The sequence below is a fragment of the Castor canadensis genome, chromosome 1 (genome assembly GCF_047511655.1).
Source record: "Castor canadensis chromosome 1, mCasCan1.hap1v2, whole genome shotgun sequence".
Classification (NCBI taxonomy): Eukaryota; Metazoa; Chordata; class Mammalia; order Rodentia; family Castoridae; genus Castor; species Castor canadensis.
This window is the reverse complement of record NC_133386.1, coordinates 137548946-137567009: the sequence shown is the minus strand read 5'-3', so window position 1 is coordinate 137567009 and position 18064 is coordinate 137548946. Positions and strand designations below refer to the sequence as shown.

The following is an 18064-nucleotide window of genomic DNA, read 5'->3' as shown; positions in this document are numbered from 1 at the left end:
GCTCAGGATAGAGGTCAGTGGGTGAGCAGAAGCTAGAGGTGGAGGAGTACAAATGCATGTGTACTGGTGTGAAGTAGCCAGTGAGAATCCAAGAAAGAGGAGAGATGTTGGTGAGGCAAAATCCTCATTGGTAAAAAGATGTGACTTATGGCATGAAAAGAATCTCCTACCCTTATCTGTAATACAATCAACTTACCTTTTTTTTGGTCCAGACAACAGGATTCCATACTCCACTAAGTCTCCTTCTGGAGAAGTATCCCACCCAACTGTGGTGCCCTCCAGTGGTAACGGTATCCTCTCCTGTGTCTGTGTGTGAATGCTTCAATGTTCACTCCCCAGGGAGAAGCAGGTGCCTGATGCCTCACTTTTCTTTTTTCACAGAACAACCTGGCAAAGAGGAGCTCTATTTCTTTGGCAAGAATCTGGGCCCAAGGGGAGCCAAGGCAGCCTTGGTCACTCTCTTCATCATTGGACTCCTCTTCCTCATTGCCACTATGATTCTGTCCCTCAGACTCCGCTCTGCAAGGAGGCAGATGGCTTACCGAGAAGTCCAGTCCTGTGCACTCCCCACGGATGCTCTGTGAACTCTCTGGCCTTTCTTAGCGGCAGCTGTGAGGTTCCACAGCTGGCTAGATGGTGGGCCAACCAGGAAAATGGACCAAAGCATTGTTCACCAAGAAAGGTTTATACTGTATCCTGGATCAGGCTTCTGATCCTCTGTAGCATCATCCAAAGCAATTTGCTTTCATTTATTTATTTTTAAATGGGCTGTGAATAATCCTTAGGTATAAAATATACAGAAAAAGAAGAATGCACAGGACTGAGAAATGCCTATCCTTAGTCTGTTCTCTGAACAAATTTACTTAAGTGGGAAACCCCCTGCGAGATATTTTTATATTTCATCTTTCATAACTTTTAGATGAAAGTGTTTTCTTTGCTAACCATCAGTTTCTAGATGAACAACTTCTAGTTATAATGACTCAGACGTCTATCTAATTAGAATAACATTAATTTTTTTTATCACAGTTACTTGAAATGTTTCCCTTAGTCATTCCAGGGAAAATAAGTTTCTAAAGAGTTCATGGAAATGTCTTAAATCAGTATCTAGTGATAGAATTAGACCAAATGAATTTTTGGAGGCTTTAACCACCTCTCCTGGCCTCTTCCCTTTTACTATAAATAGCCTGTGCACTGTTTATTATACAAGGCAAAGTTATAAGGGTTTTTTTTAATTGCTGCTGTTTTTATTCAAAACTGTAGAAATACTTGAATGTTTACAATTCACTTCACGTTATATGTTTTTACACTGTTTCCTTAGCAATATCTGTACTTTCAAAAATTAACTAGAGAATTTATATTTCTATTTCAGATTTTGGGAGGGCTAGAATCTGTGAAGGAGCAGGCTTGGTTTTCCCACTGTAAGTTAGAGACCTGGTTTCCTGCAAGGTCACAGTAAAGGGTAGAACTTCAAGTCTGGTCTTGAATCTTGAGTCTGATTTTTCTCTGAGTTAGGGGGAATCTTCCCAGGTCTCCATCTTCTATGAAATAAGAATAGTGTCATTATGTCAGGAACATGAGGAGGAATTCACCAATGCAGCTGACTGGTTGAGAGAAGGCGGCTTTCTAAAAACCCCAAATTCCCTGACTCTTAAAGCCATAGCTCTTGAGGGGAGGAGGAAAAAAGGAAAGTTTAGAAAAAGAGTCTCAGTGGTAATTTTTAAACCATTAAATCAACTTTGAAGGTAAGTATTAAAATTTCCAAGACTCACATGCAAAAATAAAATAAAATATTGAATAACTAAATTCAACCATTGTGAGGTAATGCACCCTCTTTGTAGGCATGTCTAGACATTAGGTGCAAGATTGATAAAAGCAAAGTTGTTTATTATTAGACTGAGAAATTGCCCTTAGCTCAGGGCAAGCTGCGGATGCCAGAAGAGTGATATTAGAACATCTGCCTTAACAGTGGATCATTTGAGTGTTCAGGTGAACGAGTACAACCTAATAAATACTCTGGTAGTGGAAACTTTTATACTTTCTCATCTTTTTAGTGAGGGGAAATGGGTAATCTGCTAGAATCTATAGTCTTACATAAAACAGGATGAAAATGCTAATGAGTCTGTTTGTAGTTTGCTTGAATGTTGTATCAAATAGGGTACCCAAAAGATTTTTTTTACCCAAAAGATTTTGAATTTCAGCCTGCTAACCGCTGTGATTTTTGTAGTACAAGCTCTACAGTTTTCAACATGTGTAGGCTCTACAATTATATAATAATAATAATTATGGTAATTGCCTTATTTATTACTCACCTTTACTATGACAACAAATCATTTAGTTATGTTTTTTCTGTTTCACTTGGTTTATTTTTTTAATGGAAAGAAAAGTAGTTTTATCGCACCATTTCTCTTTTTAATAAAGTTTCACATATTAGAAGATGGCTATTTGGATTTTTTTCACTCAAAATTACCTGCCATTAAATGGGGAAAGTGATGGTTAAAAAATGTATTGTCTTTTAGGTATTTAATCACAATGACTAGAGAAAATGGAAAAAATAATGTATCTCTACAAATAATTTGACCCTTCAAATATTGTCTCCTCAAACACATAATCCTCCTTCATTCTCAGCTTCGCTCTTTTGGGACAGTTAGCCCCTCCTTTCATCAATGCATGTCTTTTTCTTCTCTTACAGTGGAAGAAGTGCCCTTGCTCCTTGCATGGCCAGGTTCTCTGCTTCCTGTTTTCTCAAAGACTTAATTCCCCCAATTATAAGTTTTTCCTTCTATACTACTCTATGAAATCATCAACGATGTTTTCCATTAAAAAATGGAAAGCAAAGAGCTTTCCATCTTTTTATTACTCAACCTCTCAGCAACAACTGTCAGTTCCTTCCCTGTGGACACCTCTGTAGTCCCCTGGCTCTGTGAGCTTCCTTCTTCCTCAATTTCTATTTCTTCTCAATCTCCTTTGCTAGTCATTCTCTGTCAGCACATTCCTCAGAACTTGATATTGGGACCTTTTCAAATACTTTGTCTTTTAAAGTAGATGGAGTAATGTTCCCAAAGATTATATATCCTAATTCTGAAACCTGTGTTGCTATCTTATATTGCAAAAGGGATTTCGTAGTTATTAATTAAATTAAGGATCTGGTGATGGGGACTTTATTCTGGATTATCCAGATTGTCTTTAAATGTAATCATAACATCCCCTATAAAAGAGAGGCAGATGGAGATTCTATGATAAAAGAGGCAGTGTAACAACTGAAGCAGGAAGCTATACTTCTGGAGATAGAGGAAAAAACCAAAAGTTAAGGAACGTGATGTATAAAGAGCTAGAGAAACAGAAGAGGCCTGGGAACAGGTTCTCTTCTAGAGCCTCCAGAGGGAGTTTGGCCTGGAACTGATTTCAAACTTTGGAGTTCCAGAGCTGTAAGAGAGTAAATGTATGCTGCTTCTTCGCTGTCACACTTGCCTCTTCCAACCACTGCCCACACAGCTACTGCAGTGCTTTTCTGAATATGACCAGATCACTCTCCTAATTCGTGCATTTCTACTTTACTTTTAATAACCCCCCAGACTCTTTTCTTTGTTGGCAAGGCCCAGGCTGATTTGACTCATGCTCACCACTCTCACATCTTGGATTTTCTTCTGCTTCATTATTAATTCTTGTATCTTGGTAGATCTTTTCTAACAGAGATCTCAGAGCTTTGCCTTTGGCACGCTCCTTTCTATGCCTTAAATTCCCTCCCTTTTCATCCTCTTCAGCATCCCCATCCCTTTTCTAACTTTTCTAGTTCAGATGTGAGCTCCCCAAGCTGCCTTCTCCAAAGTGGGTCCCTTCTTTTATTTCCCACCAACACTGGTTTCCTTTGTAGCACTTATCATAGGAATAATAACTTTAGATGTCTGTTAGCTTGATTTTTGTCTGCCTCTTTAACTGGAAATTAGGTTCTGTGAAAACAACCTTTGACCTGTTTTGCTCACTGTTGCATGCCATTAAGACTGTAGTACAGATAGATAGCGACTGATCAGCAAATATTTCTCAAATGAATATTAAGCAGAACAGACAGTCTAGTGAGCTTGATTATTTTGAGTTTGACTACTTTGGTTGCAAAATATCTCATTCAAATGTCAAGAACCTCAAGCAAAACAGAATTCTGGGAGAGTGGCTGTGAGTCCCAGAACTCATCATGGCCTCCTTCTAACATTAAACTATGGCAAGGGGTAGGGGCAAGGCTGAAATGGGAGGAGAATGTGTAATTTAATCCCTAATTGCACCTTATAATGGTAAAAAGCAATGTCATCATCAAAACAAAATCTGAGAAACATCGTAGCCAAGATGAGCTAAAGAGACTGCAACTAAACAGAATATGCTATCCCAGATGGGATTGTGGAGCAGAAGAGTGTTAGGGGAAAACTAAGGAAATATTAGTCAACTGTAGACCTTCTTTAATGTATTGATAGTGGTTTGTTAACTGTCACAAATGTACTGTACTTTGCAAGATGGTAACAATAGGAGAACTTGAGTGCTGGAGTTGGGTGTGTGGGAAACCTCTGAACCATTTCCTCACTTCTTCTGTAAATCTAAACGTAATCTAAAGTTATAGTTAAACTAAAGTTTAAAAGTTAAAATCTGTTTGTTTAAAACAAGCTATATTACCTACACTTTATTAGACATACTAAACTCCTGAGGATGGTAATGATAGCTATCAAATGCCAAATAGCTGTGATTCAGCAGGCAATATAAAATATGTTATTTCATTTACGCCTTAGAACAAACCATTGAGGTAGGCAGTATTATTCTTATTTAGTGAATGAAAAAATTGAGGCTTAGAGATTTCCTGTGATGTACCCTTGGTTACACAGCAACTGTGTGGCAAACTCAGGAGTTGAATCCAGGCTTTTGTCTTTTTGTTTCATCCCAAAGAATGCTGGTGTGAGTCAGATTGTTTGATCTTTTGCAGTAGGAAAGACGGCTGTCTTAGCTATCATCCCTTAGATGCCCCTTGTTTCTATCCTTAACACCATAGTACCATTTGGGACCTCCTTATTTTCCATGCAAAATTGGAATAGCCTCTTACCCAGTCTCTCTACCTTCACTCTCTCATTCTACTCCATTCTACACATGGCTATCAGATTAATCATTTTAAAGGACAACTCTATTTATAGTACTCCCTTCCAAAAACTCCCTTAATGCTTACTGCAAAAAGTCCAGACTACCTTCCCTGGCCCCTACCTTTTCATCTTTAACTCCTTCCTCTTCATCTTCCTTACCAGTGTTAGGAGTCTTTACTTCCCATTTCCTAACAAGTTTTCTTTTCTCTATTTTAAATTCAGCAAATATGGATTGACTTCCAGGGCTGAAGGAAGTTAACAAAACTGATGAGACTCAATCTAGATCCTCCGGGGTTGCTATGTAGTGAAAAAGCAGACATGCAGCCACCATCATATAGGGAGCTAAATGAAACACATTTAGCTTTATACTAACAAATCTGAAGACAACAGAGGGGGAAAGTGCTGCAGGAGTGATGGTCTCATTACACCTGGGGATCCTGCAAGACTTCCCCAAAGAGGTACTGTTTGACCTGTTGGATAAGTTGACATTGATAGGGAGAGAACTGGAATAACCTCTGTGATTTACTTACTCCTAGAAAGCTCTTGCCTCAGCTCTGTTGGCCCCAGACTGACTCATCTTTGCAGGCCCTACTCTTTCTCTGTACCTCTGTTGTCATTCCCTACCTTTCACAATAATACTTACCCTTTCTAACTTGTATTATACTTAACTGTTCTTATGATTTACTTCTCTTACTAAGTAAGCCCTGAGGACTTGAAGAAAGGGAATGCCATTGTTTCATCTTTGTTTCCTCATCTTTTGAGCCCAGAACTGGCCCAGCACCAACCTGTAATACATGCCTTGAAAGTATGGATACATGAGTGTAAGATGGATTGCTTTAAGAAATTTGTTTCAAGGTGAAATAGATTCCTTTAGATATTTATTTAATGACATGGATTAAAACACCTACCATGTACCAGGCATTTGTGCTAAATGTTGAAGATTAAAGTGGTATAGCTGGGCACTGACCTACCCTCATGAAGATGACTGCAAAAAGGGGTGACAAACATGAAATAAAGAGCTAAACAAATATTTGTTGAGTTGTAATGATGATTATTGTTAATAAGGAAAAATAAAGGGCAATAATAAGAGATAACTTTTACATAGCACACAACAGTTGCCAGGCACTATCCTAGGCACTTTACCTGTGTTAACTCATTTGATCCATAGGTACCACAATCCTAAGAGGTATCAGCATTTTACAGATAAGAAAACTGAAGCACAGGACAGTCACACAATATCCCCAAGACCCTTGGCTAGTAATGGGGAATGCCAGTATTAGGAGAGTATTTAACAAAGGTACCTAACCTAGTTTAGTCTACTCAGGGGAGACTTTCCTGGGAAGGCCACATTGAGCTGAGGCTAGGAGAGTAAATAAAGATCAGGCAAAGACGCCAATGTTGGGTAGAATTTTGGGCAGGGGAAGGCCTGGATGAGACAAGGAACCTAACTAACTTAACTCAAAGGGAAGGTAAGTAGTGGCTATACTAACAATTTTAGATTTTATCCTAAAAACAGTGCACTCTTTAAATAGAGGAGTTATGTGAACAGATTAGAGCTTTACAAAGCTCCCACTGGCAGTCATGGGGAAAATGGCTTGATGCATGTGTGGTTTGAAGACAGAATAGTAGGCTGAACCTGAGTGCTGGGATTATAGACTGTATCATCAAGCCTGGCTCAGATTTGCTTTTAGGAGAGAGAAGCAAGAGAATTGGGAAATCAGTTGTAGCAAGTGGGAGAAATGAAAGTGTTAAAGATGATGCTCCTGGTTTCTGGCTTGGGCACATGAGTGGATTTAATAAGACGGGAAAGACTAATTCAGGTTTAAGGAGTGGATGAAGACTGAAGTCCTGTGAGCTATCTAAATGGGGGGTGTGTAGTGCAAATAGAAGCCTGAAACTCAGTGATGCACAGCACTCCTAACCACTCTTTTGCATCCTTCTCACCTGGAGCTCCTGGAAAGGTCTAGAAGTCCCTCTGCAACATGCATGTCTACTCTGCTTGATTACTATGGCACCGGTTGTTCCTTGAAGTTTCTACAGCTCCCTTTAAATGGACTTCACTGGTAGAAATGCCTGGAGTGGGGGCTGGGGAGATAGCCCTGGGCTCCTAGCGTGCAAGAGACCCAGGGTTCCATCCCCAGTATCACACAATAATGTTGGTCGTGAGGCAGGAAAGGAGGCTATCCTATGCACAGGGTTAGAGGTTGCTTGTGGAAATGGAAGGAGGGAAAGGAAAAGACAAAGAGCACCAATAATACCACAAAACATAACATCTGTGAAAGTAGAGGATATAACGAATATATTGAAATCTGTTGAAAAAGGCGGGATGGGAGAATAATGGAAGGAACTGAACGGACCAAAGTAAAGTATACACACAGCGAAGATAGAGAAGTCCCTTTGAACATTGACTTAGAAATTTATAATGAATGAAAGTCAGGACTGTAAAATCGGTACAGTGTGTGTGGATACTTGTGGGAGGGGGAGGGGGAGCAAAGCTTAAGGTGCGGGAATGTGGTTGATGGACTTCATATACCTATAGGAAATACAAGAATGAAACCTCATGCAACTGCTTGAAGTGGGGTGCGGAGGGGGATCAAGGGGGAGAGATGCTGGGGGCGATCTAACCAATGTATAATATAAGCCTATTTGGAATTTTCACAATGAATCCCCCCAGTACAACGAATACATCCTAATTTTTAAAAATCCATGTACCAGGAGGCGGTCGAATGAAGATGGGAAGGGCACGAGAAATTTGAGGACTCTGGCTGGGATGATCTATTTCAGCACGGGCTTCAGGGGCGCGGCAGCCGCCCCCACCCCGCCCGGCGTCAGCAAGGCTTGCGGAAACTCCACGCCCCTGAGCACTCGGTTTCCCCGGTGGTTCCGGAAGAGCGCGGATCCCTGGGCTCGGGCGGAGGGTCCGCCTGCAAGGCAGCTAGGGCGGCTGGGGCGCGGAGGGGCGGGAGCCAGAGGTCAGTGCGTTGTTTCGGGGTTGTTTTTGCGCCTCCTGGCGCGGCGAGAAAAGCTCTGCGCCCAGCTGTCGTGCGCCCCAGGGGACCGGCGCGGGCTGAGCACGCGGGGCGGGACCGCAGCGCGTCTGAGCGCCAGGTCCCAGTGCCGCCCGGACAGAGGCCGGGGCGCGAGCTCCTGCGTTCCGCGCACCCCGGGGCCCCAGCTCGCCGGGCACCGCGGGGACGCAGCAGTGGCTCCGGCTGGGTCTCTGGGAACCCGACGCACAGAGACAAAAGGTCGGAGAGATGCAGCAGGAGCTGGGGAGCCGGCAAAGGGAAAGCGAAAGCCACGCGCCGGGCTGCTGACCGGGTGCAGGCGCCGCGCAGCCCTCCCGACGCCGGCGGTACCCGGGCTGCCCTGGTGGGCCTGCCTGGCCGAAGCAGAGTCTCAGGAGCCATGGCCATCGCCCACCTGGCTACGGAGTACGTGTTCTCGGACTTCTTGCTTAAGGAGCCCATCGAGCCCAAGTTCAAGGGGCTACGGCTGGAGCTGGCGGTGGACAAGATGGTCACATGCATCGCGGTGGGGCTGCCTCTGCTGCTCATCTCGCTGGCCTTCGCGCAGGAGATCTCCATTGGTAAGAGTAGGGGGGCGGCACAGCGGCCAGCGCTGGGCTGCGTTATCGAGGGCTGTCGGGTCTGGTGAGATGTGATTTTATTGTATTTCATCCTGAATTTTGGAATGCCCCGGTAGTGCTCCCAACAGTGGGCGTGCAGATTGGGAAGAATAGGCCCAGTTGCATCATTTGTATCCCGTTGACTCTGCTCATATCCTACTCCTCAGTTCTTTTGTTCCATGTCATGTTCTTGGAGTCTTTTGACAGACATGGTCCATGATGCCCTAGACTTAAGGTTGTGTCAGGCCCAGTGTACTGCCTTAGGACTTCTTTAATTTTGGGTACCATAACCTCTGGGTACCTTGGGGAGAGAAGTACCCTAGGCTCCTGTGAGGATGTTTCTTGGCCTGAACCCAGGCTGGCTGGACCAAATGAGCAATGAAGGCAGCCTGTAAGGATGTGTGGTCAGCCAGGGATCCCTGTTCCCCTGCCACCCTTTCCCACTGTCCTCCCAGTGGACAGCCTCATTTCTGGACAGGGAGGGATGTGTTTCCCGTGTGTTTCATGTTAACTCTGCCCTGTGCTATCATTACAGGGCACGCATTGGGCCAGCCCCAGTGAGGCAGAGGCAGCTCTGCCTCTATCTTAATTTCCCTGTGTTTCCCGTAACTGAGGCTGGAGCTGGCAGCCCGGGGGTTGATGTCATCTGCTTTATTGTGACTGGATTTAGGCAGTTACTGCGAATATCCTCAGGCTAGTTTTCAGTGTGTGCCAGCTGGCAAAGCTGGTTGATTCTTTTAAGGGGCATCTGTAACAGTATTTAGGATCTCATTGCATAGGTCCTATAACAGCACATCCTCAAACCAAAAAACCAAGTGAAGGACATCTACAGTCCAGAGAGGCTCCTGTTGGGTAGACATTTTATCTTGTGAATGTTTTTGTCTTATTTTTAGTTCACAAGCAGAACCTACAAGTATTCTCATGGTAAAGGACGCATGCCATATGCCAGAGGTAACCACAGTGGACACTTTGTACAGCCTTACCACCCCCTTTCTTGGAATCAATACAGTATACAATGCTACATTGTATACTATGTTGTATTCTGTATTTGTGTACCATATTTTATTTTTTAAACAAAGTGCATCATGCTATAGTAGTTTGCTTTTTCTCACTTACTGTCTTTTGGAGAGCTTTCCATGTCAATATAGAGCTATCGCCTCACTGTTATAAGATGGGCAGATTAGCATCCTGCAGTGTGGTATATTCTTATTAGAATTTATCTAAGCAGTTTGCTACTGATGGACACTTAGGTTCATTCAGTATTTGTACTCTTACACATGAAGCTTGTTTATACATAAATCTTTGCAAATGCTTCTCTCCTCCCAACACTGAAAGAAAAGGACATAAGAACAGTATTGGTTTCCAGAAAGATGAAGTCATTTTTCAGGATGGTTTTACATTCCCGAGTTACTAGTTAAGTAAGTAGCACCATCTAGCTCTGACTTTCTTTACATGCAGCTGTCAGAGGTTCGGAAGGGGCATATTGATGTGTTCCTGGTTTTAAGGAAGAAATGACCCATTTCAGGGGTCAAATTGCAACTTTGAGTTGGACTTCCTGATAACATGTTTTACCACACCCTGTAAGCTTCCCTTCTAACACTTAATGCTAGTTGCAGTTAGGTAGTTATTTGTTGAATTCTGTCTTCGCCTCTAGACTGTACCATATGTTCTTAAAATTTGATACAAAGTAGGTATTCAAGTAAAGTGTGGGCAAATAAACAATGAGCAGGAATGTCAATAGGATTTTAGCATTTTTTGGATACTGACTGTTACTATGTTGTCTCTAAGAAGAATTTTATATCCCTTGAAAAATTAAAATAAAAAAAATTCCATCGAAAATTATTTGAAAGTTCTGTGTAGTATTATTGGAGCCAATTTAGAATAACAATAAGAGCAAGAAATATGAAATGACAAATAACAAACATTTCATAATGTAATAGCAATTTAAAAATATGCTACAACCATTGAAAAAAATATCTACAATACCAGATTTCAGATACCTTTGAATTTTGTTTTTGGTACGACTTGATGAAAAATGCTTTTGGTCTAAATTCTGCACATTTAAATTTTTTAAAATTCCATTATAATTAGACTGACATAGGCCATCCTTAGAGCAGGTTTATTTTTAATTATCCATTTATTTTTCCAATATAATTAATAATTTTACTTGCACACTTATCATTTCAGCCTGTTTTGTTCTTTCAATGGAATGTTAAGACTGTTGGGGAATTCAACCCATATCCACTGATATACTATGATTTTGTTATTATATAGCCAGCCCCTAGGGAAATGAGCTTATTTTAGGGGTATTTGTATTGTTCTGTATGTAGCTCTATTCTCATAAAAATTCTTGGCCATTCTGATAATATTTGAAAGGCTATTCAGTAATAGGAAGCAGGGTCCTTACTGGGAACTTGTCAGGTTATCTCAACAATTGGACTTTTTTCTTTTTGATAGTTAGGAGGAATACTCATTTCTACATTTGGGGGCATCATTAAAGTTACCCACTTTTCATATTTTGTCACAGCTCTTGTTACTGTCTGCGTGATTTTATGATGTAACAAATTTTGGATGGATCAAATAAAGTGAATCTTTGAGAAAAATTACAGCTTCCAGATAGGTATAGCAGCTGGCGAGTGTTCTCAGGTAAAGCAGGAGCAGGTTGTCCATGGACTTGGTGTGTCAGCTGGCAGGGTGGTCTTGTTTCAGGGTACAATTTGACTGTCCAGAGGGTTTTGCAGTGTCAGCTCCCGTAGGCATGTCCCACCATCACACTATGACACTGCTGCTGTGGCAGTGGAGGGAATTTTCCAGGTTAATTTTAATTTGCCAAAAACCATATGCCTGTGTGTGTGTGTGTGTGTGTGTGTGTGTGTGTAACCAACCATTCTATTGTTTAGTGTATATTCTTTCACACTTCTCTTTGTTTCTATGGAAAAAACGTTATTAGCATTTTAACATAATATTTAAGTAGAATATTTTGTAATCTGCTCCTTTATCTTTAGTGTGTCTTGGAAATGTTTCATGTGAGCACATGTAGCGCTCCCTCATTCTTTTTAAAAAGGGTGTAACTTTCCATAGTGTGATTATATTTCAGCTTATGTAATTGTTCTGTTATGACACATAAGTTCATACCACTTTTTTCTGTTACAAGCAGTGGTTCAGTGAACATCCTTATCTGTGCTTCTTTGTATAAAATATATTTCTCTAGAGCAGGGGTTCTCAAACTTTTTGGTCTCAGGAGTCCTGTTACACTCTTCAGATTTCTTGAGAATGCTGTAAAAGCTTTTGTTTGTGGTTTGTATCTATTGCTACTATATAGAAAAGTCCATTGCATATTAACATATGTAATGTGTATTTTTATGGAAAGTGACTTCAGAAACTTGAATGGTATTTTTGCAAATCTTCTTAATAGAAGACCTGGATTCTCCTATTTGCTTCTCATTCATTATTCTGTGATGTCCCACATCAGTAGCCTCTGGAAAACTCACTTTGTACATTCACAAGAAAATGAGAATAGAAAGGGAAGTAAAAATATGATGTTATTATAAATTAACATCACAGAACTCCTTCTGCAAAAGGGTCTCGGATTCTGAGGTTGCCAGGCTACACTTTGAGAACTATTGCTTTGGAATCCAATTTCATGATGGAGTTAAAAGTCCAAGGGTCAAAAGGTGTGTTTGGAGACCCCTTAGAACTTAGACACTTTTTTAATTTGCTATTCTTAAGGTTGAAGTAGCATTTTATGGTATTGGTTTGCAGTTGCCTGTTTACAGTGTTATTTCACAAGACTTATTTCTAGGCTCTACCTGCCACTCTTGGCAGTGTCTGGAGACTGCACCTTTCCTTCTGGCCATTTACCATTTGGCCTGGGGTTTTGGATTTTGGAGAGGCAGACAGGTCTCAACTTGCTATCTTTTGCTTATGAAATCCTTCCCCACCTCTCCAAAATCCATCTTAACTCTGTTTAACTTTTTTTGTTTTTAAAGCTAAAAGGTTTCCTGTTTAGTCAACTGATAAAACTATAAACATGGTTTGCTAGTACATGTGAAAATGTCTTTTTTAAAAAGTCTTTTAAGAGTTAACATCTGCTTCTCATTTGAAGCCCTAGAATAAGGGTTCCTGAAGAAAGGCTCAGCTGTGCCTTTGGCTGGGGAACTTAATTCTGCTCTCAGATAGCACCAGGTTGTTTATTTGCAAAGCAGCAGTGCACTGTCTGTTTAAATGAAATAATACATAGACAGAGGTCTGACACATGGTTGGTATTCAATAAATGTTGGCTGAACTGAACTGAGGGTAAATTAAGCTTTTACACTCTGAAGGTACTTCACTAAATTGTGAGCCCCCAGCAGATCTGAGACAGGCTTATGCTTCTCTCCAGCTTCCATGCAGATTTAGGGCCACTCAAGGGTTCTGGAGGCTTGTTGGGGTGAATCTGGGTGATGGTGACTGATTTGCCACCCTTCCTAACCCTAGTGTCTCTGGAGGGAAGAGAGCCCAGGGGCTGGTGCTTATAGCCTTCTTCTTACTAAGGCTTCATTCCTCTTCTAAAAACACTCTTAAGCCTTTGTGGTTTTGTTTTGTTTTACTTGTCCACATTCAAGCAAATAATGGAACAGCAATGATGCCTTTTTAAAAACTGAAGGAGCACTCTTAGGATATTTCTTTTTTATTATATTTTTTATTAGGATATATGCATTAAACAGGGAGTGATTTGTAGTGATAATGCTGATTAGTCTTACAGTGTACATTATTTACATTGCCCACATTGTCTCCCTCTCAGCGCCCTCCCCACATATTTATTTCTTAACAGCAAGGAACAACAGCAGTGTGGCTCACATGTGACCAGAAGGCATCTCCCTGGGATCAGTCCCACTCTGTAATATGAAGACACTAGGCTAAAATGAGTTATTGGATGCGCTGCCGTGCCCTTCCAGCCCAGGACTGTGGCTCATGCCTGCCTTACAGTAATTCTCTTTCTCATCTCTTCTCCCGTTCACTCCTGTTCTCATTCGTTGGTGCTGTGTTCATGTGGATCATCGTACTGCACAGTCAGACCTGCCAGTAAAGAAGTGGACAAGAGCCCAGAGGCTTGTCACTTTGTGGTGACTTTCTTCAGAATTCTGGCTGTGTCAGTGCCTTTCAACAAGTACTGTGGTGAGGAAGGCTCACCCAGGATGCCCAGGAAGACAGCCTTCAGCCGAATGGCACATGAGTGTGTAAGAAGCCTCTTCAGAAGAAATGGGTATGCTTTAATTTTTTTTTTTTTGGAGGAACTGAAAGAAAATTAGTGTCATTGGACCTATTGAGCAGAGAGTGAATGGTGTAAAGAGGTTGGAAGATGAGCAGGGGTTTGATGATGGGACCTGGATTTTAGAGTTTATCCAAAGAATATTCAGAAGATTTTCACGCTATGAGCATGAGCCAGGTGTGGTGGCATACATCTGTAATCCCAGCGACTTGTGAGGCAGAGGAAGGAGGATTGTGAGTTTGAGGCTCGCCTAGGCAAATTAGTGACATCCTTTCTCAAAAAGCAAATTATAAACAAAAGGGCTGGGAGTGTGGCTTAAGTGGTCTAAGCATTTGCTTAGCTTGCAGGAGACTGGGTTTAGTTCCCAGCACTGAAATAAAGAAATAAAGAAATGAAATGAATCTTACGTCCAATACTTGGTGGAGAATGGACCGTTATTGAGAGACTAGTTAGGGCCACCATAGCAATTTCATGCTTACCAACTTGTGTGTCCTTTGAGGAACAGCTGTGTCACCTATATCTTAGAACTGGCATGGTATATTGTATGGAGCAAATGTTTCATGGAAGTTTTTCAGGAGCTGTTGCTGGCGAGTGCTGTAGGCATGTCTAGTGCCTCTCTGTTGTCCTGAAAATGCTGGAGTTGATGTGGGAAAGACCCAAGCTGGTCATACTCAGCAAGTGTGTTTTGGGCTTTGAAGCTCTGCCAGTACAGTGCATCGTAAGTAAGGCTGTGGCTGGCAGCGTTGAGCTGGGCCGGGTGTGCTGTGGTCCTGGACCCATGTAGTCTCCAGTAGTTTACTCTTGTTCCCTGGCAGAGCAGGAAGCCCTGTCTGCTGAGAGCCTGTGAGCTGGCAGTCCTGGAGGGTCTGGTCAGAGTCCTGGAGGGGAACAGCTGAGGAGAGGGTGTCCTGAGAGGAAATTGTGTGGTGCCTCTGCATTTAGGCTGTCCCTCCTAATGCTGTCCCTTGTCCTTAGGACCAATATTAACAGCCTCTGTATTTTGTGTGTGAGATCCATTAGGCATGATATTTTTCACAGCAGCAATCTTTCATTTATATTTTTTCATTTTTGAAAGACCGTGTGGGATACACAGTGGTTAAGATGTGAGTTTTGGAGCCAGATTGCCTGGGGTCTGATCCTGGCACACCACACATTCAAGCACCAGGCCTTGGAAAAGCTATGTGATTTCTGTGTGCCCTAGCTTCCTCATCAGTAAGTGGGATCATAGTAGAATCTATCTCACAGGGTGGTGAGAACTCAGTGAATTAACACAGGTAAAGCACCGGAGCAGTCTCTGGAAGGTAGAAAGCACTCAGGGCAGGTTAACTGCAAACATGTCCCTAATCCTGTTTTGACCTTTTACAGAGGAACAGTTGCCAGCAGACAGGTGTCAGGTTATGTGCCCAGAGGCACACAGTGTGAGCTGTAGTGCTGTTTGGTTCTATTTGCCTTTTGCTGTGTGTATGAGGGATGGTGGATTGAGTGGAGCAGGCTTGCACCCTGCTCAGAGGCTGCTGACGTGCACCAGGTCTCCAGCTCTGTTGCGTGGGATCACTCCCTGCTCCTTGGATTCTTGCTGGGAAGGGCACCTGCACTGTAAGAGTTGCAGCCAGTCTCACCTGGGCTCAACAGTGAAGCCCAGATGATGACATCAGGAGCGTGAGTGCGTGGACTACAGCACTGGAGATGCTAAAGCAGTAATGTGCTCCCACTCCACCCTGCTGAGCCCTCTTGCCACTGCTCACAGAGTCAAGGCTGGAGCCCAGCATGCCCTCGTTTTGATCCCCAGCTGGGCTCTGTGTTCCAGGCATAGCAGTCTGTTCCTTGTCCTAAACAGGCTATCAGCTTTAAATACTCAAAGTGTTAACAGTGCTGGTTCACTCTGTGATCAGAAGAATTTCAGATTCTTTGTCCCACATGGAAGAATCCATGGCAGGACATGTGGCTGTAAAGGGAGTTTATTAAAAGGGATGGAATTTACAAAAGGGAGCTTGGTGGGGGCGGGGGTGGCAGGTAGAATCTGCTGTCAGAGAGAGAGCGCTTCTCTTTCTCAGTTACTTTAAAAGTGATTCTCATCCAATAATCAATGAGCGGGGAGGGGCATGGGTGGTACCCGGCCAGGTGACCATTGTGCCTGAGCCAAAGCATGGTTGATCTAAGATGTAAAATTTTTTTTATGAGTCCCAAACTTTCCCTAATTTTAGCCTGCCTCAAAGGCACTTACTTAGGTATGCTGTTTCTGCAGCCAGGTTTCTATCCTCTCCTCCCTTTGAGTGTGTGTATCTGCTGTGGTTCACTATTTTCTACTCTTATGTGATATTTTTGTCTGTTATCATTAGTAGTTTATGTTTGTATTTGTGTCCTCCTCAACTGGACTGTAAACCCCTGTGGGGGTTGGGCAGGGGCCATGCCCTGTTTTCTTTGAATCCCTGTGTCACACACAGTAACATGTCCATAGTTGGTGCCCAGTGGTCGCTTCTGGAGATAAGCTCAGTACTTGATATCTGAGTGCCTTCAGAACACCCTTGCTCTATTGCCTCAACTACGAATGGGAAGAATGGAGCCCTTAGGAGCACAGGAGTCCTTGGTATCTGGTGTGCTGTTGTCACAAAGGCTGTGAAGTAGTACATACTGTGCTCTGATGAAAAGCTTCAAAGTCCCTTTTCTTTAGTGAGGTTCCTTTAAGAAAGAGCTTTTGCCACTTGATCATCTGCATCTGTCACGTGATGGTCTGTTTAGACTGTCCTTGCTTCACAAATAAGTCTCATGACTGATTGTCTACATAATGGTGACAGTTCTTGTGAGCTCTTTTCATTTTGTCTGAGTCACTACTCTTTGACTCAGTACAGAGGTAGATGTTCAAGGCCTTCCACAAGAAGGGGTTTCTTTGTTTCTGGAACTACAATAGCTAGCTTTTAAGAGAGGTCTTCAGGAAGAGGTGATGGGAAAGGACTCAGTGATGTTGAATGTGGTTTCAGACTCTTGACGTTTTAAAATCTTAGTTCCAAGTTTTTCAAGGCCCTCTTTTTGTGATGTATTTGTTCTGGAGGTTTAGAATATGAAAGAGATATGAAAGCAGTATGTAAATGGGCAATTAAAATAATCGTAAGTGCACTGAAGAAAATAGTACAGGATTTGACAAAGGAATCCTACATCCTTGTACCGCAGTGCCTGACATAGAAATGAAAAGCTTGGCTACCATTTATTGACTTTTTACTGGGTGCCGTTACTGTGGCAGACACTTCCTTTAATGCTTATAGGAATTTTATGAGGTTTTACATATGAAAAAATTAGGTTCAGAGAGGTTAAGTAACTTACTAAGAATAAACAGAAACCCAATGTTTATCGAGTATAATGGGATCTTTTTTAAAGCAACATTCAGGAATAAGGGTCTAGTGCCTGTATTTGTAGACTTACTTAATTTCCCTGATTTCCATATTGTTTCACACAAGTTAGTCTGTGTCAGTGAAGACCAGCTGAACAATAGTTTGTTCTGACACTTGTACTTAAGGGCATCTATCAAAATTATCCACTGGCCTTAACTTGTCTGTTCCTTTAACATTTTTCTTAAGCTGGCCCCTTTCCCAAAACCTCTTGCGTTTTTGCACCATCTGTTTCTCATGTTCACCTTGGGTTCCCACCCAGGTTCTCTCAATACCCTCTTACAGTGCAAATCCCAAGACCAAACACATTTCCTCTGGTGGAAGCGTGACCAGACTGGGGTTGCTGCAAGGATTTATTTTCTGTCTCTCACATGTCACATTCCTGTTGTGACATTTTTGATGATGGTTTTTTTTTGAACTGACCGTCCCCTCCATGTGTCCAGCCCCTGTCCCCACCAGGTGGGCTCCATGTCTGCAGTGCCCACCACCCAGCTGACTGTCTCTGTGACTCCACACAACGAACATTAGGTGCCTGGGAACAATCCACACACATGCCACCTCTTGGCTCTGTCGTTTTGGTGACCCTTTTTAATGAACTTGGGCTTGGAGCTCAGGTGCGTGTTGCTGGAAGAATTGGTGCTTGTCCTTTCCTTGTGCCTCTTCAGCACTGGCCAGTTTCGTGCTCCACAGG

General features: G+C 42.4%; 1 protein-coding gene across 6 annotated transcripts in view; it reads left to right on the top strand.

Moving 5' to 3' along the window:
- Positions 1 to 7940: 7940 nt before the first annotated feature.
- LOC109678255 (pannexin-1-like) overlaps positions 7941 to 18064 on the top strand; it is a 115854-nt gene continuing 105730 nt past the window's right edge. Inside the window, exons 1-2 of one of the 6 annotated variants that reach the window (XM_074083196.1) lie at positions 8580 to 8700; positions 13796 to 13984. In XM_074083196.1, the coding sequence (XP_073939297.1) occupies positions 13917 to 13984 (68 nt within the window). In that variant the 5' untranslated portion in view covers positions 8580 to 8700; positions 13796 to 13916. Of the gene's footprint in view, positions 8701 to 13795; positions 13985 to 18064 lie in introns of all 6 variants that reach the window. The other 5 variants (XM_074083217.1, XM_074083207.1, XM_074083227.1 and 2 more) reach the window with 5 other exon arrangements.